This window comes from Pipistrellus hanaki (genome assembly GCF_964339955.1).
Source record: "Pipistrellus hanaki genome assembly, chromosome: 17".
Taxonomy (NCBI): domain Eukaryota; kingdom Metazoa; phylum Chordata; class Mammalia; order Chiroptera; family Vespertilionidae; genus Pipistrellus; species Pipistrellus hanaki.
Window position 1 is genome coordinate 13,304,647 of NC_140519.1, and position 26,414 is coordinate 13,331,060.

Sequence of the window (26,414 nt, forward strand, 5' to 3'; positions counted from 1 at the left end):
AGTATACAAGCACTTAATCTACTCTGCTCACTTATACCTACTCTTCAGAACAAAATAAAAACAATCTCTACAGTTGTAGCTCCTTAACTTCCTGGAATGGCAAATAGTTCCATACGTGATGAATCAAAAGAGAAACTGAAATTTTGTGGCCCCTCTGACTTTGAAAATAGTTTCCATATAATCTAAATTGCCTGAAAAAAAATTTATTTTATTTTATCTGAATCCAAGCAACAAAGTTCTGTTACCATTGATCAGGCTTGTTCTGTACCAGAACAAACTTATAATTATTTTTCCGACAAATGTTTAACATTAATTTTGCATTTGTGGATCCTAAGAAATAATAAGGATGCCGGTGGTTAACTGGGCTCAAATTTAAAAAAAAAAAAAAAAAAAAAAAAAAAAAAGCCTAGCAGCCATTTCTAAACAGGAGCTTCTTACACACACTGTGACTCAGGGAGAAGCCTGCACTGACCTGCCTGCCTCCCACACCGAACTGTCTGCCTGCACTGTCCCTGACTCTGGAGCTGAGGAGGCTAAAAGCGGTAATCCCAATGGAACCCACATATGTGGATGCTAGTGACCTGAATCCAAGTCAGCAAGCTCAGTGTACATTCCTGATAACCTGTAACCTGTAATTAAGTCCCTCTTTTTCCCAGATACTGGCCTTGCAGAACCGGTTACAGGGGCCATTAGACTGTGGACAGTGCACTGCCCAAGGGGAGGGCTATTAACTCTGATGCCAGGCTAGACCATCAGATATGGCCTGGAGACCCCCAACACCTAGGGGCCTTCTTGCAAGAGTCGTGGAAAGGACTGGAAGCATAATCTATGCTTATGGGACAAAGATCACGGGGAGGGATATCTAAGGGAGGGCCCCATGAGAGCTCCTTCACTCAGATTTGGAAGGCTGTTCCCTGAGTCCCCTGGCATTATTAAACAGTGTCCCTCCTACTTCCTCAGAAGCGTCCTTGGTCTTCTTGGTCTTCTGCAACAGAAGCATCCCTTATCAAGGAGTTCCTGGAATTGTATTTCAACCAACAGGACTGAGAATTTCCCCATCAATAGAAACTACATAAATATAATCCCATCAGCAGCTTCACCAACCAATCATTGTAGCTCCATACTGACCAATCAGAACAGTGTTTTTTGGATCAATGAGAGGGTTTGGAGGGTAATTTTCAAGGAGTTTCTTCATTTATCCTGTAGATCACAAGATTTCGCCCCTTTTTATTTTTAAATTCTCATAAGACAGACCAATCAAGGGTGGGGCAAGAACTCTGTCTACATAACTCTGCTTCCTCTGCCTTGAGGCGCTCATTTTTCCCTTTCTACCAAAGACTGAAGACTGCATTTCCCTGGATGAAGCTGAAACAATGAAAAAGTCTCCCCAGGCCGAAACCAGTTTGGCTCAGTGGTAGAGCGTCGGTCTGCGGACTGAAAGGTTCCAGGTTCGGTTCCGGTCAAGGGCATGTACATTGGTTGCAGGCACATCCCCGGTGGGGGGTGTGCAGGAGGCAGCTGGTCGATGTTTCTCTCTCATCGACGTTTCTAGCTCTCTATCTCTCTCCCTTCCTCTCTGTAAAAATCAATAAAAATATATTTAAAAAAAGAAAAATAAATAAAGAAAAAGTCTCCCCAGACCAGAGTAGATCAGAGAAGGCAGAGGGGAGCAGGGCGGAGTGGGGCAGAATGGCATGGAACAGAGCAGATGAATAGGACTGAGCAGAGCTGTCTAGCCTTACCAGTGAGCTGCCTCTCCCTAGACGACTACCCCCTCCTTCCTCTCCCCCCCTCCATGACTGCCTCAAAGCCATACTGTCCCACAGCCCTGATGCTTCCTAGTAGACCTGAACATTACCAGCCATTCCACACCCCTACTATTCTCACAGCCCTGCTGTATCACAATGGAGCTGTTTGCACTGAATAAAGTTTCCTTCTTCACCATACCACAAACTCCGGATTTCTGTTGGAGTTGAACTGTGCCAATGACTATCAGTTGACACATTTATGCAAAATAAAGGAATATAGAAGTTACATGTCTTATTGTTGGTAGAATGCAAAGAGGGGAAAAAGAAAAAAAAAGTAAAGAGGAAGTGAATAAACACATATTGGTAAATATGCAATGTTCCTTAATTCATAATGTGAACCAAATTAAGACACTTCAATTCTAAAGAGGAAAGTAGAAATCTCTAAGGAAGCATGAGCAGGTACAAGCATGAAAAGTACAAACGTGCATATTTCTTAAAATATTTTTTAATGATTTCAGAGACAAAGGGAGGAGAGAGATATATACGGTAGAAATATCTATGATAAGAGAGAATCATTGATCGGCTGCCTCCTGCATGCCCCCTAATGGGGACTGAGCCCACAATCTAGACATGTGCCCTAGATCGGAATGGAACCCCAGACCCTTCAGTCCACAGGCTGTTGCTCTATCCACTGAGAGAAACCAGCGAGGGCTCACACATGCATATTTTGACTGAGTACTGCCACACTGCTCTACTAAATGGCTGTAATAGTCAATCTTTGCACCACAGAGGTCCATATTCCCCTCCTGCCCACACTCATCATTTTCCAATTTCCTATTTTTCCAGTTCAATAAGTATAAAGTGATATCTCATTATTCTTATAATATGTATTTCTCACTTATGAGTTAGACTGTGTCCTCATATTTTTGTTGGCCTATTGAATTTCCTCTTTTGTAAATTCTCTTCATCTTTTGCCTATTTTTCTACAGAGATTGGCGTATTTTACAAAACTTTTGTAGGCATTCTTGCATATTCTAAATAGTAATCTCTTATAAGTCCTAGTCATTAAAAACAATTTCTCTCATCCTGATTATTAATATTTTTCTCTGGTACTCCTTGTTAAACAGAAAATTTTAATTAGGGTTTGATTAAAATAATCAATTTGGTTGTGATAATCAGTTTGCTTTTAATAAGTCCTTTTTCACATGATCTCATGCATCTAGGGGAAATAATGAACAATATAAACTGAAGAACAAAAACAGACCCAGTGATAGGGAAGCATTGATCAGACAGTCAAACCTCAGAGGGAAGGTAGAGGAAGGTGGGGGAAATGGGGAGAGATCAACCAAAGAACTTGAATGCATGCATATAAGCCTAACCAGTGGTCACAGACAACAGGGGGGTGGGGGAAACTGTGGAGAGGGGTTTGGGATGAGAATGGGGGATGAGGACAATTATCGTATGTGATACCATAATCAATAAAGAAATTTTTTTAAAAAAAAGAAGTCCTTTTTCCTTTTAGGTCACTAAGATATACACTCTCCTTAGTTTTCTTACCTTCCACATTTTATCTTTCATATTTAGGACATTAGACATTAATGCTATATAATAATTCTATAGAATAAAGGGTGATATGTAAATTGACTATCACACCCTCACAAGATGGCTGCCTCCAACCTAGCTGGCAGGAGGGTTAGTGAGGGATGACCAAGCAGGCTGCGTGAGGCAACCAGGCCAGCAGAGGGTGCAGTTAGGGGCGACCAGGCCAGCAGGGGGGGCATTTAGGGGCAACTAAGCCAGCAGGGGGGTTAGTGAGGGATAGCCAAATGGCTGAACAAGCAGGCTGCATGGGGCAACCAGGCTGTCAGGGGGTATAGTAAGAGGCAACAAAGCCAGCAGGAGGGGTAGTTAGGGGCAACCAGGCCAGTGGGGGGGGGGGGGTGACGGTGGTGACCAGGCCAGCAGGGGGGTGGGCAGTTAGGGGAAACTGGTCTGGCAGGAGGGAGCAGTAAGGGGTGACCAGGCCGGCAGGGGTGGGGGGGGCACATTTAGGAGCAACCAGGCCAGCAGGGAGGGGGCAGTTGGAGGCAACTTGGCCAGCAGAGGCAGAAGTTGGGGCGATCAGGCTGGCACACAGAGGCAGTGAGAGGCGGTTGGGGTGATCAGGCTGGCACACAGGCCGGCAAGGGTGGAGGCAGTTAAGGATGACCAGGCAGGCAGGCAGGTGAGCGATTAGGAGCCAGAGATGTAGGATTGTGAGAGGGATGCAAGGATTGTGATCCCCCAAGGGGTCCCAGATTGGAGAGAGTGCAGAGTGCACTGAGGGGACCTCACCCCCATGCACGAATTTCATGCACTGGACCTCTAGTTAATCTATATTCATCTGTGAATGTGTTAAGTTGGAATGCATATTATAATTTTCATATCATAAACCAGTTCCCCCAACACCCTAGATAATTCATTCTTTTCTTATTGAATTGTTAGCGTTGAATAATATTCCATTGTCTGAATGCATCATAGTTTACTTATCCACTCATCAACGGAAGGACATCTTGGTTGCTTCCATGTTTAGGCAATTATAAATAAATCTGCTATAAACACCTATGTGCAGCTTTCTGTGTGGACCTAAGTTTGTACTTGGTTGAATTTTGTTCACTATCAATACTTCTATCTAAACACTTTTTTCAGTGTATGGTTTAAAAAAAAATCTAAGAAAGCAACAGTTACATGGTTATGAATTACATATGAATTTTTATCACTTTGAATCATCATTCTAAAACTTTATTTATTTATTTATTTATTTATTTATTTATTTATTTATGGGAAAGAATTCTCAAATCCTTCCCCCTGGCTTTTTCCTGGACTTTTCCATCTCTCCTCTTTCACCCTCGCCCAAGTTTTCACATCTATATCTGTTCCTCCTTTCCAGGCAAGGGCTCCAGCCAGGGGCCAGGCTGCCAGTGAGCAAAGATTGACTCAGCGTGTGAGGACGTGGAAGAATACTCGGCTGGTGCGTGCCCAGGCTCGCTTTCTCTGGCAGAGCTACACTGGAGACGACTGTCAAACACAACGTCATTTTGACCAGCGAGCTGGGGAAGAGCCATTAGCATCAGCAGAAATTATCTGTGGGTTGGTCTATTTTTTTTTTTTTTCACTGTAAAGGAACATTGCTCTTTCAGGATTGTTATATTTCTTCAATTGACATAAGGAAAATGTTTAAATGGTTTAAACAAGATGTGTTTTTATGAAGAAGGAACAACAACTCAGCATGTACAATAGTTTGTATTTAAGTAATGCTTTTTGTTAAAGAGCAAATAAAGGATTTCCTATTTTTAGTCAGGTATTCAGATGTTTGCAAAATGCTCACACTTATTAAAATATCATGCTGAATGCTATAATTTTAACATTTATGGTATGGTGAGGAAATAGAGAATGGACAGATAAAAAATAATGCATATTATTAGATAAATTCATTTGTCTTGTGATTATACATAAATGGATCTTAAAATGCATATACTGTGTGTGTATTCCTGTACATAAATAAAAAAATTTGCAAGTATTTGTGGACACTATTCTATGAATAAAAATATTTTAAATGATTAAAATATGGCAGCAGTCAATACACCATGATTTATAATGCAACAAGTCATGTAGAAGCTGTAACACATTCAAAATAGATCTTGCTTTGCTATGGACTAATATCTCCTTCGATAATCTTAGGCAGGTTTACACCAGGTCACATGCCTTACTACTTCTTCATATAAAACAAGAAAAGGAAGAGTGATAAACTCTCCCAGAGTAATATACACAAGACCCATATGAACATACTTACTTTTGTGAATTGACTACAACTTGTTGCCTACATATATTAAGAACTTCTTTGTGACACATTTGACACACTTATGTCATCTAAGTCCTACTTAGATAGACTAAGGCTAATTTTGTATCAGAAAACAGAAAAGGATGACCCCTCCTGGGGACCCTGCCAGGTGCCAAGCCCATGTGCCTGGGGTGGGCGAGTGGGGGACGGAAACATGCCACCACACTATGGACTGCATGTGACATATGACCTCAAGAAATAAACTCGCTGAAACCAGTTTGGCTCAGTGGATAGAGCGTCGTCCTGTGGACTGAAAGGTCCCGGGTTCGATTCTGGTCAAGGGCATGTACCTTGGTTACGGGCACATCCCCAGTGAATGGTGTGCAAGAGGCAGCTGATTGATGATTCTCTCTCATCAATGTTTCTAATTCTCTATCTCTCTTCCTCTCTGTAAAAAAATCAATAATATATATACATTTTTAAAAGAGATAAAACTCTAGAGATACCATCGATCCACTTTAATAAAATGCATAGAATTATGGTCCAGGGAAATGGAATGATAACTCAAAGCAAAGCATAGGGTATCTGATATAATATAGTGTTTCTTAAATTGAAATATTTAGCAGACAAAATAATGACATTTTACAGTTCTTATCAAAATTTAAACATGTGAGACTAGCTGGAAATTTTTTTAAAAAAACATCAGTCGTCAGACACAAAATACTGAAATATATTACAAAGCGAATAAATAAAATATGTTAGTACTGGCTGATAGATTTCTAGATCAATAGATCTGAAAACAGAGCTGACATTCATATCAAGTACTATGTATAAAAATTTAGTTCAAATACAGCATCACTTTCAATTTTATTTGGGAAAGATGAATTTAAAAAAAAAAAAAGTATTAGAAAAGAATGAATAGCCATTTAGAGAAATATAGTTAGATTTCTCCTTCCTGTCCTTATACTAAAATAAATGGTTGATTGATCCAACATTTAAACACAATACATGAAAATCTTCAAGGGCTTCAAGAAAACATTGAAGATTTTTTTTAAAAAAAAAAACATATGCTTGAAGAAAGAATGGCCCTTCTAAGTGAGATGCCACAAAATTCAGAAATAACTAAGAAAAATATTTGATAAATTTAATATCAATATACAAAAGTTAAAAATAAAAAGAAAGAGTGGTGAAAGTGTTTTAAATTAATAAAATAGTGTTAATTTCTTAGAGTGGTATAATAGTTAATGAGTTCACACGCATGTATGCACAAATTCATAAATACATGCAAACATGCCTATCTGTGATTATAAATGTATAACAAAGCTTAGTTGAATTATAAAGAATAACTGGAGCTGAAACCGGCTTGGGTCAGTGGATAGAGCGTCGGTCTGCGGACTGAAAGGCCCCAGGTTCGATTCCGGTCAAGGGCATGTACCTTGGTTGTGAGCAGTAGGGGTGTGCAAGAGGCAGCTGGTCTATGATTCTCTCTCACCGATGTTTCTAACTCTCTATCTCTCTCTCTTCCTCTCTGTAAAAAGTCAATAAAAATATATTTTTTAAAAAAAGAATAACTGGAGTCATGTTAGTATACTTTTCATCATATATCTTATTAATTTCTGAATTTTTAAAATTGTTATCATGGATTGTGTTAGGCTTTCTGAATAAAATACTATTTGTAACAATAAACATCTGTAGCCTTCTGATTCCATCCATATTAAAATAGCTTGCTTGATTTTAAACTAATCCTCCAGTCGAAAACAATGAAAAAGCTGGAAAAAATGTATAAAACATAGATTTAAAGGTTTTGGAAAGCATCCAGTATAGGCAGGGCTTGAAGGGCTAAAATCCTTGAGAGAAGGGAAGTATGTCATGAGAAATTCACATTTTTTTCTGGAAGGAAAGACTTCACTGAAACCATTTTCCAAATATCAGAGAAAGGAAACAGCAAGAAGTGTAAAGCCTTACTGAGCTGAGACAGGAGGCCAGATCTGGGGCTGCCCTTCTGGCAATCACCAGGAAAGGAGGAAACCTCAGAGATGGAGTTCAACAGTTTGTACACAACTTTCCCCTAAATCACTGGCTGACTTCTATCCTAAACTGCACTTACAGGAAAGACTCAAAAAAACATTTAAACAACTTAGTAGAATTAGCATCTGGGAGTTTAGAGTGCTAAACCAGAGATGGCAGCAGCCACAAGGCATTGAGAGAAAGAAAGGCTGGCCTTCACTCTGCCAAGGTGGGGTGGCTTTGCTAAGTGCCGAAGGCTTTTATCTGAGACCCCAGAAGGGCTATGCTCTAACAGTGAGATCGCACTTTGGAAATAAAGACAAAACTAAAATCAGTAAGCCTAAGGACCACTGAAAGCTAGCCTTAAAGGACCAGTGCTCTGGTGTTCCAAAAGAAAATTTAGGAAGATAGTATCATTTGGGATTTATATAATTTTCATCCAATCCAAACATATGAGGCATGCAAAAAGAGAAGAAAAAAATAAAAGAAAAATAAAAGAGAGAAATATACAGGTGATTTGTATTTTTTATATACCAGTTACTTTTTATATACAGAAAAATTTAAAAATAGCCAAAGAAAATCACATGTTGCTTTCAAAAAAGCAAAAAATAAAACTTACATCTTTATTTTAATGTATATATATATTGATATATATTTTTTTAAATTGATTTCAGAGAAGAAGAGTGAGATAGAAACATCAAGTACGAGAAAGAATCATTGATTGGCTGCCTCCTGCTAGCCCCCTACTGGGATAGGGTCTGTAACCCAGGCATGTGCCCTGACAGGGAATTGAACTGTGACTTCCTGGTTCATAAGTCTACACTCAACCACTGAGCCATGTAGGAGGGGCAAAAACTTACATCTTAAGGGTCATCCTTACTTGGGAGGTGAAAGACAATGGGGTATCTTTAAAGTGATCAAAAAGAAAAGGCATAATTATCTCTCTAGTAAAATACCTTCCAAAAATGAAGGTCAAGATCTACCAAATGCACAAAAAAGAAAAGTTGAGCAATACACAATCAGTTGGCCTGCACTCCATGCATATTGTAAGCTAATCCCTCATATTAAGTAAAGATGACACTCTAGAAACAGAACTTCAGAAATAAAGACAAACATTGGAAAGGTAAATGTACGTGAACATTGACTATGTCAATGAACAATATTGTCTTGTAAGGCAGAAGTAAAATTATGTCAACACGAGCACAAAAAGCAGGAGTGGGATAAATGGAGTTGAACTGTTCGAAGGTGCTTGCACTGAGAAGCAACAAATGTGCTAATTTAAGGTGGACAGTGATATGTTAAAAATGCATAGTACAGTTTCTGGAAATCACCACTGTAAGAAAACTGAAAGAATACAAAGTGAAAATGTTAATGGAGAAGAATGGAATAATGAAATATACCCGATTCATCCAAAGAAGACAAGAAAGCAGAAATAAAGAAAAACAAACAGACAGACAAATAGAAAATATAGACCAAGGGTAGGGGGAACAAAGAATTTCAGAGCCGATCAAAGGAAGGTATATAAGCACAAGATGGCAGAAGCACACCCAAGCTTCATTGGGCAATGCTTTGACAGGTTTGCATGGGGGCATGTCCCCTACCACTGACCAGAGGCTGAGGTGTGGGAAAGAAAGACAGCAAATATAACCAAGATGCTACGGTATCACGTAGGGCACTTACCTCTTCCAGGTGAGGTCTCTCAGCAGCCTGGTGGAGAGCTTGTCTGCCTGGTTATTAGAAGCTCCTTCACATCGATGACTTCTGGGCATTTGCTTTTTGATAAATTCTGAAAAGTATATGCGCATACCAAAATTAGACGCCCTATATACCAAATAAGACAAATGCTGGCTGTGGGACAGGGATAATAAAAGCAAAGACTCTCGAGTCATATTTTAAGAGTTCTAATCCTGGTTCCAATAGTTATTTTCCAGGTGATTCTGAGGAAGTAACTGAACTCCTCTTGTCATCTATAAAATGAACACCATAATAACAGTACTCTCCTCACCGTATAGTGTGAATTGTGTGATTATAAACTGCTCAGATAGTGCCTGGTGCCAAATAGCACTAAAAGGCAATTTCTATTATCAGTACTATTTTTAAAGACATTTGATAGACTTCTGAGGATTTCACACAGAAATACCAGCTGTCCGATACCTTTTTAATGTCTCAGAGAATATATGTTGAAATGTATGGTGGTTTTTTTTTTTAATTTTTAAAAAATAAGTTCTGCCCGGCTGGTGTGCCTCAATAGTTGAGAACAGCCATGAATCAGGGTTGTGGGGTCAATCCCAAGTAAATGGCATGCAGGAGGCATCTAAGCAATGATTCTTTTCTCATCATTGATGCTTCTATCTCTCTCTCCCCGCTCTAGACTTACTCTCTCAAATCAGTTTTAAAAAAAGTTCTGATGCAACAAACAAATATGCTTTTAAATTAATGCAAACTACCTACTTATGGTTATTTCTATCAGCATGATGCTCATATGTGTAGAGTGTAATATAATCACTAGCTTTTGATACAGTCTGAAGTTTGTGAGGATGTATTAAAGGTATTTAGGCAACAGGACTCTAACATTCAGTTTGTGCTCTTATTCTGGCTTTATCTCAGGGAAACATAGAAAATATTATCGGACATCTGAAGACCTTATTTAAAATCAGTCACAGCTCTTTCTGACTTTGGCCAAGTCAGTTCATATTCCTCCTCCCCCCCCCCCCCCCCCCCCCCCCCCGCATCTGCAAACAGGCAGGATGAATGGTGGTTCAACGAACATTTTTTTCTAACACACTATCAATCTGTGAAAAATGTAAATTTATGCACATACATCAGTTCACACAAAAAAAAAAATGCAGGAGCTGTCCAACCATGGTTCTCAGAGGAGCCTAAACTTTTGTTTTTTTGTTGATTAAAACCGTATCAAAGTTACGGGACAATTTCCAGCACATCTGTTCTGGATACTATTATCATAAATATTTCCTCCCATTGAACATCTCAGCAGCGCCAGAGCAATAAGCCACGTGGGAGCAAATGTTTTCTTATTAAGCAGTAACAAGTGGCCAATTCTCCTCTTCCTCTCCTGTATGATAATTGAAGTCAATGAAAGATTTCTGGTGGAATTCTTCAAGTTAAAGTAAAGGTTATTTGGACTTAGCAGCTACAGATGAACACTCACCTCTCAGCTAAGTGCAAAGACAGGGTTTGGCTCATCTTTCTTACTGGGAGGTCCAGCCGGTGTGGTCGGTGGAGGGGTAGACAGGGCCACAGGCTGGGACTTCAGAGGCACACACCACGGTGCCCAGGTCCAGCTTGTACCCCATAAGAGAGGCGCCTGTACCCCTAAAGCCAGCTCTCCTTAGTCCCGCCATCCGAGGCAGGGTCTGCCGGGAAGTCCACCCGTTAGAGAGACACCTGGGAGAGCTGAAACCCCCAGAGACCATGGGTGTCTTCCTTGCACCGGACGCCAAGGCAATGGCTCCAGCGACCTCCCCGACTCCACATCCTAAGGGGGGACCGCTTGGTCCCAGGACGCGGCCCGCGGGGCTGGGTCAGCCTCGGTCCGCTCAGGCCTCGAGGCTGGAGCTGGGGTGCGGCTGGCAAGAACTGCTGACCTGCGCCTGCGTGTCCTGCTGCTGCAGGTGGGAGCCAGGCAGGTGCAGGCGCAGGCGGGGCCACAGGTGGGGACGCCTCCGGAATGCCCGGATGCCAAGGTCTTCCTGCTGCAGAGCAGTTCTCGCGGGAACTCCCAGGCGGGACGAAGCCACGTGGGATGGGGACACCAGCCAATCCCGTGCCAGACCGGCCCTGGGTGGCTCCGTGCGCAGGCCAATAGGAGAATGGCCCGAAGGACCTTCCCCACTCCATACAAGAATATGTGGGGAGACCATGGACCCCAGGAGAATGGCCTGCAGGGCCTGCTAGGGTCCGACATGTTCATGGGTCACTCTCAGTGTTTGCTTAGCACCAGCCTGTTCACTCAAGTAAACGTCTAAGACCTGGGAAACCAGCGGTCTGCGGACGAAGGGAGCCATTTCCTGAGCTCAGGAAATAACCCAGTGAACAAAGCAGAATTCTCCAAAAGTTTTTCTCTCCTAATTTGTTACAGTTGGAATACTATAATGTATACTTTTCTATTCAATACTATATTTTGAAACCTTGAACATTTTTAGGATTTCTAATATTTTTCAAAGAAATGTAAATTCTTTTAAAGAGCACAGTGGGCTAAGCAAAGAACCAGTTATCCTTGGCAAACATAACAAGCTCCAAATTTTGAAATTAAGCTAATTTATTGCACAAAGAATTGCATTGTTTTGGTTCATTTAAAATACTTATCTGAAGTGATACTTCAACCCTGGCACCATAATATTCAAGAGTTGAAGAAATAGTTTAGCCAAATAATCGGATCCTCTTTCACTAATTTGTTGGAATTAGAGGGTAAATTATATCGGTCTGAGATTTTTAAAAGGCAGGCAAACTCTTTAGAACTCTGTTCTTGTGCTCGGCAATTAGATGCAGTGCTCTTTTCCTTTTATCATCAATCCCCATGTCACGTTCCACAACATAATCAGAGTGTAAAACAATGCCGATAAGCAAACATCTTCTCACTAGGCCATTAAATGATGAAAACAGCATTTTCAATGATTACTAAAAACTTTCCTTCTCATTAAAACATAATTGTCAAATATATTTTTTACTGTGCTGACTGTTCCACCATTTGATTAATTTGCATATTAGTCTTTTATTATATAGGATGGGAGGGACTGACAGAGGTCACAGGGGAGGAGGATGGACATAGACAAAAGTATGGTGATGTCCAGAGGTGGGGGGGTAGGGTAGAGGAGAGTAAAGGGGGGGAAAGGGAGACATCTATAATAGTGTCAACAATAGAATAAAAACAACAATGATATACCACTACACTACACACCTATTAGGGGAAAAAAGATATATTATATTATGACCTATGTATTTACTACTTTGATAAAATTTAAAAAATTAAAAAGAAAGAATTTTGTCCAGAAAGGAGTGTTGTTGAAATGTTTTTTATTTTATTTTTTATTTTTATGGTGAAGCTAAGGAAGCTTCAGAGCCCCTGTGAGGGCTGGATCTGTTCTGGGGGAGAGAGCAAGCAAGTTGCTACCAGCAGCATTTGGGATAACCGGCCTGAAATGATTTTAAAGAGAAAGGGACGGATTCTCCAAGCCTAGTTATTTGTAATTTATTTTCTGATTCTAAATAAAGTCATTTTTGAACCTTATTTACCCGCCCCCACTAAAATTAGTCCTTCAGGTTCAGTAAACTTTAGGCCTCACCAAACCTGTGTTAGTCCCTGAGGGTTGGGGTCCCCAGAGGAGTTCGGATTCATTCATTATATTTATTTGCTCCTTTTAATTCTTGTTCTAGAGGGAGAGTGAGGACAGTTCTTTACTCAGTAATTTTTATAAGAATTGTATTAGAACCTGCTCCTGCTTTGGCTGTTTACAGGTTTACCTTACCGGGAACTCACAGAGACTTTAAGCCCTTTGAAGATGGGGACAGAGCTGAATTGTGTGTCTATAATACAGGCACAAAGGTATTGCAACTTTTATAAATATGTGTTGAAGAAACAGATAAATTTCAGTGCCATGAGGCATTACTTTTCCTTCTGCTCCATCTCTTTATTGAGACTTTTGTGCAAAGCATAAAGCTGAGGGGATGAGCAGGTAGAGTGGAGTAAAGCTGCTTTTTCCAAACCCTAGATCCCACATTTTGATTTCACATAGTAGATGCATTTCTGAATGACATTTTGAATTGGGTATATTAGATTTTGCTAATATCAACTTCCTTTACTGATAGATTATCTTTAATGATGTTGAAACATTTCATACTATGAGGTGTAAGATATTTGTCTTATTTCAAGAATCTTTGTGCATTCTTTTTGTAGTAAACTGAATGATCAACATGGTGAGTTTATTTGGGGATGTCTGATTAAAATGGGGCATACCAGCACTAAATTTGGATTGAACAATGACTAATTTGCATACCACGTGTGGAGTTAGATGGCTGTTGTATGTAACCTTTTTTATTTGGTCCCTTTGCTCCCACAGCACCTGCTTCAACCAGAGGCAGTGTCTTGACCCTCTGTGACCTTTTTGTCATGGCGACCTCAGGGTGTCTACTGCCTGAGGCCTTGGCAGTCAGCTGGATAAGTGCAGGGAACTCCCTGGAGGATTCTACATTTACTTAAGTGCTGAAGGATAAGCAGTGTAGTATAATAGATGCATAGTTTCCCCATGGTAAATAACAACAAAAATAATCACTATGTTATTAATAAAAAAAAATAACACAAGTTGATCACATACTCTGATGTTCTTTTAAGTACATGACACGTAATATCTCAATTGATTCTTAGAGCAATTCCTAGAGGTATTATTTGTCCCATTTTTCAGATGAGGTAATTGAAGCATTGAAAGTTGAGCAGCTCACTCAATACCAGTGTGTGGAAGAGCATAGAAAATCAATATGGAACAAGACTACAGAGGTCTTTAAATCTGTAGTAAAATGTATAATATACTAATTAGTCCAGATGTCCTTCCAGATATCCTGCAGGACGAAGCCGAGGCTCTGAGGGAAGCCAGGGTCCCAGGTGCCAGGGGAAGCCGGTACCAGCAGCCAGGGGAAGGAAGGCCCACTCTTGCACGAATTTCATGCATCGGGCCTCTAGTGCTTTTATAAGATGATTTGGTTTCTTAAATGATGGCCACTTATAGAAGAGTGATTCCATTGAAAAAAATAAGAATGCATTAAAAAGAAATGGAATTGAACAAAATGAGGGGGCTCTAGTGGAAACATTGAAATAGTATAGGAAATTGATGATAAATATCTGAACTGGGGACAATACTAAAATCCTGGCTGAACTGATGGGGAGAAGTGAGAAATAGATGAATCCAGCTAAAGATTAGATCTTCAATCATGCTATTCCAGAAGGTGTAATGAGTCATTTGGGAAAATTTTCCCCACCAAATTTGCTTTAAGTTTTGAAATGTTTAATATGTAAGTGCTTAAGTTTTGATCACCTATATTTTGAACCATTCAATTCCCAGCCCATATTTGATAACTGGTCTTGATGTTCATTATTGTCACAATTTCTCTTGAGCAGCTGTGTATACGAGGTCCTCCTTTATCTTGTTTTATCCATCTTTCTTACTTTCCCTGACTCGTGTAATTTATATCTATTTTCTGCTCCTAAACACCTACTCATTTACTTTCTAAAAATATTTATAGAGTATCTATTGTCTTGTCCATTCTTTGACAATCACTTTCTATCTTCCAGATTATTTTATTCTAGTTTAGAAATTCATTTCCCTCATTTTATTCAAATTTTCCCTTAATAGAATATTTTTAAACTTATGATCATCTCTCCTTTCACATACCAATACCTACTCAGGTTGCCTTTGCAGACTTTTGGTATAAATGATATTATTTATACTAATGTCAATATCCCAAATTTAAAAGATAACAATTTTGAAGATTTTAAAATGATTTCTAAATGAAAATAAGGATGCCAAAGGCTGAAAATAATACTTTGAAACATGATTATTTTAATATGTGTACAGGGAAAGAGTAAATTCACCAGCAGAAAAAAAAAATACCAAAATTAACATTTTACAGATTTTTAGTCTCAAAGCACAATACATTTTTCATAGAAACAAACATATCACCATTATAGGCACCATAATATGGCAACATTTATACACACAGCCATGTACCATTACGAAAATCAGTGGCAATGGTGATGCAATACATTAGTTCATCTTCGTTCAACATTTTGCTATGATACTTCCTGGCCCGCAGGAGTATTTGCCAGGACACAAAAGAAAATGTGACGTCAGTGAGAACAGCACACAAAAAGCTCTGGCTACCCATGCTTACCCCTTTGTTTACTGTGTGACCACAAAGAATGCTTTCCAGCATCGCTCTGACTTCATTGTATTTACTACAAAAGCCATTCCCAGGGAATCAAACAGTATAACAGATCTATGTGGATATTAAGAATTTGTTTTATACAAACAAGAAGTATAGCACCAGGACTTAATATCCTATATGCCTAAACTTAACAGAAGAAGAGAACTATACAGGCACTAAGTGGAAAATAATTTGAGATTATTTGGAGTAGTTTATGGCATAGTATCAAACTGGGGAGAAATGTAATAACAGTTTCTTTCATTTTTAGAGTTATTATTTTTGTCACTATTGGTTTTAAAAATGTACCAGATGATTGTCTGAGGGCCATTCACATTCAATGTTTAGATTCATTTTATTAGTGGCATATACAAAGCACCATATAATATAACATATAAAATGTAGAACAACCATGACTATGTAATTAACTGTAGAAATAACTGCTAAGAAAATATAGCAATATTTAACACAGGATTTCTAAAACCATTACATATCCATTACTTTTTCCAAAGCTAATAATGTCCCATGTTTTATTTTACAGACTTTGTGTATCAAGAGTTATATGCATTTGGCTTTTTTTTTTTGGGGGGGGGGGAGCTGAAAATAGTTGCGACCTTCTGTACAGAATGTTACAGTTTTATACACTCAGAAATATGGTATTTGGAATAGTCTTCATGCTCCTCTTCCAGGTATTCCATCTCACACAACAGCAAATACCCTGAATGCTTTTCCTCCTGGGGGATTCTGTAAACTGCAAAAATATAAACAGTACATTGATGTCACCTCTACATATAATCCCTCCAATAAATCATGCTTTCTTATGACAGTCCAGTAAGCCACCCTAGGAGGCCAGATGGTCACCTGTCTTAGGCGGCTGTGATTTATAGTTATTGGAAAGCTAGAATGAGGATGACATAATTCTTTTTTTTTAAATTTTAAAAATATATACTTTTATTTTTAGAGAGAAAGGAAGAGAGAGAGAGAGAGAGAGAGAGAGAGAGAGAGAGAGAGAGAGAGACAGACAGGCATCATTCAGCTACTTCCTGCAAACACTCTACTGGGGATGGAGTCTACAGCCCAGACTGGGAATCCTACCGGCAACCTTTTGGTGCCCAGGAAATGCCCAACCAACTGAGCTATACAGGCCAAGCAGGAAGTGAGACATTTTATAGTCTTCTGCTGAAGACTCTTATTCCATAATTTGTTTTTGTTTTGTGGTTTGTTTGTTGTTTGTTTGTTTTTGTCTCTGGCATGGGTTCTGTAGGTTTGCACCTACATGATCAATACAACCTTTAGAATGATGATACAATTGGTTCTATGCTGAGTTGCAAGCTCACTAAAGAAACTTAAGGTGCACAGTAGTAATAATAGTATTTTATATCAACCTTCACTGATTCCAGATCATGTGTTCATAGATTTACCACTTCTGTTTCCAACAAAGCAGTTAGCAGCTGCAGTGCGTTTCCCTGGGGGAATATCAAGATGCTGTTATGAGATGCAGCTTCACCGCCTGACTGACCAGGTCAGATAGGAATGGCAAGTTAAAAAGATGGTGAAGCAATACTCTGGAGCCCTAGCATTATCATTTCCAAAGTCTGACAAAATTTAAATTTTATGGCTATCATATTCATCAAGATTTTTTAACATCTATAGTTTCAAGAAAACTCTCAGTAAGAAAATTTAATGGTCAAATTTGGAAGGTCCTAGGAATTTTTTCATTAAAATGAAACACACATACACACACACACACACACACACACACCCCACTCAATCTCATTTTGGAAATATTTTAAGACAAGTGAAAAGCGATACAGAATCATGCATTTTATTCTTTCTTAAATTACATATATTTTATTTGCCAATATCAATCAAGAGACGGTTTGTTTAAATGCCTAAAGTTTAAAACAGATTAATAATGCCATTAATCATTATTTATTCTAATCAAATGTATAATTTTGAAGTCTGATTGTATACAGGATTTTTTTAAGTGACAATATTTACACAACTTTTTTAAGCATCTAGTTTTCCTTTCTTAATGATAAAAAGGACTTTGGAGACCAACACAATAAATGCTAAGAGGGAGAGAAAGTAGAATTCTTTGTATATGTTTATTCATGTATAAGAAAGGGGAGAATTTTAGAATTAAAAAAAAAAAGGTGTGCACACACCACAAATGTAGGAGCCAGGTTTTTCCACACAAGCTGATGGCCACTTGGAAGCCATTTTAGTTAGAGGACACAGATTGACTAAGTTCTAGAAGTGAATGTGTTTTCTTTGCACACGGTGATAACACTGGGAAAATGCAGATTTCTGAACTTGCAGATCTACTGTAAACCTGAACTCTGAGACTGACCAGTTATGTGGCCTTGGACATACCACATATCCTCTCTGAGCCTCAGTTAATACTCTGCCGACATTAGTGCTGATAGAATCACCTTCATAGAGCTGCTGGGGGAACTGGGAAATTCATAGCAGGTTCTCAGGAATAACTATTCTCAGTCTTACTATTTAAAAATAAATTTAAGAAATATGAGAGGTGCCCTGGCCTGGTAGCTCAGCTGGTTGGAGGATTGCCCCATACACCAAAAGGTTATGGGTTCAATTCCCAGTCAGGGCACATACCTAAGTTGTGGGTGGGGCATGTATGGGAGGCAACTGATCCATGTTTCTCTTGCACATCAATGTTTCTCCCTCCCTTCCTATCTTTCTAAATAACAACAACAACAACATAACAACATATCCTGGGGTGAAGATTTAAAAAAAAAAAAAAAAAAAAAAAAGAAGTAATATGATGAGTATAATGAAACCACATTGTTCAGCTTAGCTTATAAAACTACATATCAGAATCTTATAACTCAAGAATCGACTTAAGGAGACCATAAGCAAGGCTGCAGAGAAGTCACCTTGACATAGTCTCATCTGAAAGATCAGTCTTTTCCTGGAGACAGCACCTCAATGATTCTGTGGAAGGCAAACCTGGCCCTGCAGGGCACACCCTTCGGGTCCTTTAAAAGAACCTTTAAAGTTTCTCTAGGTATCAGTTTCTCTAGGTATCTACCCTCATTATGAGACACAGGGAGAAGTTAAAAAAAAAAAAAAAAAAAAAAAAAAGGAACCTATCTAAAAGCTGGAGGGTTTTCTGCTTCTATACAAAATATATGGGATTTCACATTACGTCCACAAGTACCAGTGATTTGAAAAGTCACTATAGGTTCTTTCAACTTTTTAAAAAAATATATTTTATTGATTTTTTTACAGAGAGGAAGAGAGAGGGATAGAGAGCTAGAAACATTGATGAGAGAGAATCATCGATCAGCTGCCTCCTGCATACCCCCTACTGGGGATGAGCCCGCAACCAAGGTACATGCCCCTGACCGGAATTGAACCTGGGACCTTTCAGTCCACAGGCCGACACTCCATCCACTGAGCCAAACCAGTTCGGCTGTTCTTTCAACTTTTAGTACTTCATAAAGTAAGCCCCATGACTTTTCTCAAACCACCAAAATATATACTAATGATCCAGATACATCCAGATGACCTGAAAGAGTTCACTTATGTCATAGGAGGCACCCAATATCCAATCAAAAACAAAATGTGGCTCTGGGGAAAATCAGACTCTTTTTTTTTTTTTTTTGTCAAATATTTTGTCAGATAACTGGATTAGAGAGATACTCAGTGCCTAGCTCATCTAGGAAGAATTACATAGAAAAACCTAATCTGCAAAATCCAAAAGAGGATGAAAGACATTTCCTCCTTAGAAGACCAGTTAACAAAGGGGCAGTTCTGACTTGTAATCCGATTTTCCCTTTGATTTTTGAAAGCCTGCAGGAGACAGGCCCCTCTGGTACTCCGGCCTCTCCCATCCCTGGAGAACCTCCTCCTGCAATCAGCGAAGGGAACGCCGTTCAGCCACTCACCTCATGCCCACCCAGAAACGAGCTGCTTGCCAAGCAAGCACCAAAGGATGGAGAGATTACACACAGGGTCGCAAACGTACCTTTCGGAGAAGATTCCGTTCTGGAAAGAAGCCGTGTACGCCTTTCTTTTGTCCACGGGCATCACGTCTACATAGCCACCGTGATTGCGAACCACCCCGGCGTGCACCGCGGCTCTGCAGATGCTGGACAGCTGCGGGGACAGGGAGAGACCTGCCGTTAGAAAGCCCAAGGGGAACGCGCCCGCTCCCTCTTCTGCGGGACTGAGTGAGCAGCAGCAGGACCATGATGCTTTGTGCAGAGAGGAAGGGTTCAAAAGTCACCGAGTTAAAGCCACTGCGGAGCCAGTCTGAGGGCAGAGCTTAAGGGTGGCTGCAGTGATGAGATGAGATGCTCTCTCTGTCTAAGCCAGGGAACACAAGCCTGGCCAAAGGGCAGGCCTTCTCTGTTGTTGAAGCACTAAAATGCAAATCAGCTCCTTTGACCTCTTCTGGGCCTATTGATCGTTCTCCATTCTCCGCCTTTGCTAGTCCCTCCAGGAGTCACTCTGACCTAATGTTCACAGATTGGATTACCAGTGCCTGGTTTATCTTCAGCTTGACCTACAAACTCAAACATGCCTCTGTATATCTCTATGGTCCCCTTTCCAAAATACAGGTATATATTAAATGGGGAGGTTTCCCCTATTAAATAATATAGTGTCTTCGGAGAAAATTTGCCCCAAACAGTAGACCCTCTCAATCTCCCCCCGCCCGCCCCCCCCAATATAAAGAACAACCACAGCCTCCACCCAGACATGCAATGTTTGGGCCACCCCCGTGTGAACGTCTGACTCGAGGAACCAGGACCACTCGCTCTGCGATCACTGCATTGTGTCAGCTACTTAATCTGAATCGCATGGGATTTCTATGGAGGGGAAAACTGTTGTTTCAGATCCAGCACTTTCAAATTTTTTAAATGAGTGACTTCTAGAAGTCAACTCTTCCTTTCTGGCTCATTGAAGCCTTCTCTAAATTTTACATTTGCTTTAAAAAAAAAAAAATATATATATATATATATATATATATATATGTATATATATGTATGTATATATATTGATTGATTTCAGAGAGGAAGGAAGAAAGAGAGATAGAAATATCAACGATGAGAATCATTGATCAGCTGCCTCTTGCATTCCCCCGACTAGGGATATAGTCCGCAACCTGAGCATGTGCCTTTGACTGGAATCGAACCTGAGACCTCCCAGTCCACAGTCCCAAAGCTCTATCCACTGAGCCAAACCAGCCAAGGCAAAATTTTAACATTTGCTTTAATGCAAATGTTCTGCCGAAATCTTTCAAGATAGCTGGGTACAGCCCTAAACAGTTTGGTTCAGTGGATAGAGCATTAACCTGTGGACTGAAAGGTCCCAGGTTCGATTCCGGTCAAGGGCATGTACCTGAGTTGAGGGCACATCCCCAGTAGGGAGTGTGCAGGAGGCTGCTGATCGATGTTTCTCTCTCATTGATGTTTCTAACTCTCTACCCCTCTCCCTTCCTCTCTGTAAAAAATCAATAAAATATATAACTGCATACAGCCGGAGGGAATCCCACAGTGAAACACCAGCTGGTCCACATGGGTGATCCCCCTCCTTTCCTCACGGGCCTGTCTGAGCCCACTGGTGTGCTCTTCTCTCCTCTCCACGCACATGTGAGGGGCTTTCTGTGCTTTGTGAAGTCCCCACAAGCATGTGCGTCTTACGTGACCTCGCTTTATTACTGTGCTCTGAACCTTGTGGCATCCGTCAGTATTTATTAGATCAGAGAGCTAGAATGCCGAGCTGGTTAATCCTCTTCATGTTTCAATCCATCACAAAAGGCTATATATCTACACCACACATCCTCACTCTCTAGAGGCATTTTATCCAACCGTTAGAGTCCCTAGCTAAATTAGTAGTTGCATCCAATATGGTCAATAACAGATGGAATTAAAAAGAATTCCTTACACATTTCAGTATTTATCTTGCTCCGTCACAAGAAGCATTATCAGCATTTTTTCCCAAGGCAATAAAAGTGCTTAGACAGCATTTGCTAAATCCAAGCATGTAATATGATTTGAAACTATTGTTTTGCCCATAACTATGCAGTCAGCAGGCATTCCGATTTGAGTTCAGAGATCAGAAGAGATTTTTCTGTTCATGTCCACACTTTAAAAGCCTTAATAGATCATGGGGGGAAAAGAATTTATCTGTGAAAACAGGGTTTTTTTTAAAAAAAAAAAAAAAAAAAAACTAAAACAGTGTTTTTTTAAACACACAAAAAAACAACAGTGGAATTAAAAAAAATCATTTTTACTGAATGCAGTAAGTAACTTTATCTGTCACAAAGAAGAAATAAAAGCTAACAGCAATAAAACATGTAAGTTATAACTCTCCAGAGGAAAAGAGATGAAGGCGGGGAAGGGGAGAGGGAGGAAGAAAGAGGGAAGTGGGTAGATTGGTTCTCATCTCTCCGAATCTTGCATTTAAAGATGTGATATATTTTGTAGTGTTGGGAAGATTGGCAGGTGATGGGTGAATCTCTTTCTCTGCACTTACCAGTAATAGCAACCTTTATATTTCCAACTTACACTTAAAAGGATCTACATAAGAATAATTATCTTCCCATTTCACTGAAGTATAAAGATAAAATGATCTCAGGACATAACTCCTAACAAATCCTTCATTCTAGCAAAGAGATTTCTTATTGCTATAGGACTGGGAGGATATTTTGAAAGATTTTCAACTAAAATGAAAAGTTTTGGTGCCTACAAAGACAATCTGGAAAAGAATAATTTCTTTGAAACTCTCTGATGATTATAAATATTCTAGATATGCTCATTCATATACATGAATTCATTTTTTTTCAACAAATATGTATGTGCAAGGTATCTGCTTAGTTTCTGATGTTACTCTGTGCTCTAATCAGGCCAGAGGGCCAGTCTGTCTTGATTAGGACTGGGCACCCAGCAAATCGCTGATGATAAAGTGATGCATGCACTGCCCAGCTGCTGCCCTAGAGGGACTTAAAAACTAACAGAAGAGGTGGGGAGAGAATCATAACACCTCACAGAACCAGCTAAGTGCTATTAGGAGAAAACAAAGCAATAGGGTTGAAAGAAGGGCAACATTATCCCTGGATTAGGAGAGAAAGTAGTCACAATTTAGGATGTGAAGAGTGACCATGATTTAACAAAAAATTAGAAAAAGGATGTTTTTAAACAGAAACAATCCTATATAATAGAGGTAATGGGCAATCTAACTATCACTCCGACATATGAGATGGCCATCCTCATGTGGACACAAGATGGCCAGCAGGGGAGGGCAATTGTGGGCAATCAGACCAGCAGGGAGGGTAGTTGGGAGGGACTAGGCCTGCAGGGAAAAGCAGTTGAGGGTGACCAGGCTGGCAAGGGAGGGAATTTAGGGGTGACTGGGCCAGCAGGGGAGGGCTGTTGGTGGCAACCAGGCCTGCAGGGCAGGACAGTTAGGGGCGACCAGGCCTGTAAGGGAGGGCAATTAGGTATGACCAGGCTGGCATGGGAGGGCAGTTAGGGTTGATCAGGCCAGCAGGGGAGGACAGTTAGGGACGAACAGGCCTGTAGGAGAGGGCAGTTGGAGGTAACCAGGCCATCAGAAGAGGATAATTAGGGGTGACCAGGCTAGCAAGAGAGGGCAGTTAGACTTTGATCAGGCTGGCAGGGGAGTGGTTAGGGGGTGATCAGGCTGGCAGGCAGAATCGGTTATGGGCAATCAGGCAGGTGAGCGGTTGGAAGCCAGTAGTCCTAGATTGTGAGAGGGATCTCAGATTGGAGAAGGTGCAGGCTGGGCTGAGGGACACCCCATCCCCCATGCACGAATTATGCGCACCAGGCCTCCAGTAAGATATAAACAAACATGAGCACCAGCAAGTTAAATATCAACAGGACATTCCAGCTGCAGATAGCACATTGCAGAGCTGGAGCTTGGGGGAAATGGAGATGTGGAGAATAATTTCAAAGGTAAAGCTGACCTGAAAGAAATGCCTGCATTAAAAGGAACTCACCCAGACACATAAGGTAGTAGCATCCATATTACAGACTGCTCTTCACAGCCGCGTTTCCATAGAATTCAACTGAACATGTGCATCAAGATTATTGTCTCCTAAGTGTGATTTTGTAACTCTCTGGTTTAGAAATCTGTAATGGTTTCTAAATGTCTGCCACCCAAAATCCAAACTCATCAGCATGCATTCAGACTGTCCATTTATATGTTTCAAGAGCTGGATCCCTCTACATCACACTAAATTGGTTGTAGCCTTTTCTGTTTCCATTCTCTTCAGTGCAGCAACAAGTAAACTATGTGCTCTGCTCCCTTGCAGCTTATGTGGTCTCCATGCATGTCCCCACGGGAGCCATTCACCCCACCTACAATGTGTTTCTTTATCCCCTTTACCAATCCGAGCTTGAAACCTGGCTCAAGAGGTGCCCATCCGTACGTACCAAAGCCAACGCAGATCATATGCCTTGTCTGATTCCAGGAATGCCATCCATTACAGCACCCCTCAACTGGTTTCCTTTTGTATGTATTCTAGCGTATTAACTGTTTGTCATTCTATGCGCCACTTTGTAAATCCCCCTTTGGCAGTGAAGGTATTGTTCATACATTGGACAAATTCTTAATTACCCAGTTTATACTTCAAACGGTGAAGAACCAAAAGGAAGATTAAAGAAAAGCAAAATGCATTTTCCTTCCAAGAATACCTCCAGACAACTTCATTAAGTTTGTGATGTAAGAATCAAAATAAACCATTGCGCACCCATATTTACATATGGGTATTCATTTTTCAGTATTACTGATTGTTAACTCTTCTGAGAATATGCATGTCAGTGCAGAATGTTTTTCTATTCAGTAACACCCCCCCTTATCCATGGAGGCCATTCTTCCAAGACCCCTGGTGGATGCCAGAAGCCACAGATAATACTAAGCCCTATATAAGCTATGTATTTCTCATATATACACACTATGATAAAGTGTAACCTATAAATTAGGCACAGTAAGAGAGTAACATCAATATTAAAATACCACAATTATAAATAAGTTATGCAAATGAGGTTGTGGTGTCTTCTCGCTCCTGTCACCCCCGTAGAATATCTTACTGGACTGTGGTCATCTTTCACTTAAAGGAACACCTCAGGTTTTCTCTCTGGCATCATCACTACTCTTGCACTTGGGGTTGTTATGAAGTAAAGGAAGAGTGAGCGGAATGCAAGCCCTGCGATACCATGACAGCTGACGTGATAACAGATCCGGCTACAGGAGGGGACCATCTACATGATGGAGACGCCGGACAAAGGGATAATTCACATCCCAGGTGGGACAGAGCAGGACATCATAAGACATCATCAGGCTACTCAGAACAGCATGTGATTTAAAACATACGAATTGTTCATTTCTGAAATTTTTTTATTTCTTATTTTCTGACCATGGTTGGCTGCAGGTAACTGACACCATGGAGTGTGAAACCTTGGATGAGGTGGTTGGCTACAGTGTATAAGCGCCCCCAGAATGAGGACAAATCTAAGAATATACTGAAGCAGTTTCATATAGCCTTTAGTAGCAGTGCATTTCACAAACACTTCTATAAAGTAGTTAATAAATGAAAAAGTGTACATATACACATTTAAATGTGTGTGTATGGAACCTCTACATGCATGCACATACAACACACTCAACACATACGCACACAAACTCACGAATGCTGGCTGAGAACTGCATAAAGTAGGATACTTACATCAGAATAAACTCGAGTTCCAATCACACGAGCATAGTGTGGATTGGCCTGCATGCAGTTCCGAGGGCAGTATACTCTGAAAAATAAATAGTTATTTATGCATCATAAGTAGCTGGTTACTACAATTGTTATTACTAAGAAGACAGGCGCGCTTACACAAAAGTAACCTCGGCATTCTAAACCCTACTTTTTTTTTTTTTCTTCCGAAATAGGTCAAACGTAAAAAGACACACTTGCTTCTGTTTACACTAGCAACTTCCAGCTTTTGGCACAAATGTTTTTCTTTTCTTAAAAAAAAATAAAAATAAATAAAATATTACTAGGCAGGTTTCTAAAGTAGGGCTTCAAAGCAGAAAAGAACACCAGGAAGTAACTCTAAGTATCTGAATGTTTGGTATCCAATGTGACTGTAGAATTTACTAAACAGATAACTTGGAAAATCTGAATAATTGTTTGACTCATAGATCTCATAGTTTCTTTGCTCTGAGTTCACATCTTACGTGTCTCATCCAATTCCATGGTTTTAATTATCATCTATAAATTGCTGATTTCCAAATTTACATCTAGAGTGGAGGCCATCATAAATACGTTGTTTCTGCATGCTTGTCTTGAGTTAATATCCTTTCATTAATCTGCTCTAGAAATTTTTTCTCAGAATAGATTTATGCCTCAATTTATTTAAGCGATATAAAATTATAAACAAATGCACAATATCGTTCCCTAAAAGTTATGAAATACATACAAATAATACAATTATAAACTAATTTATGCAAATATTAAACATTTTCTGAGGGGGGGGGGAGAAAGCCTTTGTTTCACTGGTCTATAAGAGAAAATAGGATGGCGGCTTAACAGGCTAATTAGGATCAAAATTATGCATAAGTCATTATTTCCACTGATTTGTTATACTGGTGACAATGAAAGTTAAATTTAAAAATATATATAATTTCCCTTTTAAAACAAGTAAAAAAATAAAAAAAACTTATTTATTAATATTTTACTTGAATGATCTTTTCCTTTCAGAACAATATTGTTATAGATTGTTCCATGGATATAAAATTACCATTTACTGAGCATCTCCTCCAGGGAGGATTCATGCTGAAAAGCACCACTGTGATCCTTACTATTCAGTCCTCATAAACCTCTCACAAGCCTGAGAGAGGGCCTGCCATAATACTGGCAT

The 26,414-nt window shown here is 39.9% G+C and overlaps 1 protein-coding gene and 1 long non-coding RNA gene across 3 annotated transcripts in view; one reads left to right on the top strand and one right to left on the bottom strand.

Moving 5' to 3' along the window:
- The window catches only part of LOC311612207, a 794,730-nt gene that overhangs the window by 360,439 nt on the left and 407,877 nt on the right, over window positions 1-26,414 (top strand). The window lies entirely within an intron of this gene.
- The window catches only part of CRISPLD1 (cysteine rich secretory protein LCCL domain containing 1), a 40,107-nt gene continuing 29,773 nt past the window's right edge, over window positions 16,081-26,414 (bottom strand). Inside the window, exons 13-15 of the mRNA XM_084865010.1 lie at window positions 25,232-25,307; window positions 19,505-19,635; window positions 16,081-16,258 (exon numbers count right to left, since the gene is read on the bottom strand). Coding sequence (XP_084721136.1) covers window positions 16,207-16,258; window positions 19,505-19,635; window positions 25,232-25,307 — 259 coding nt within the window. The 3' untranslated portion in view covers window positions 16,081-16,206. The remainder of the gene's footprint in view (window positions 16,259-19,504; window positions 19,636-25,231; window positions 25,308-26,414) is intronic.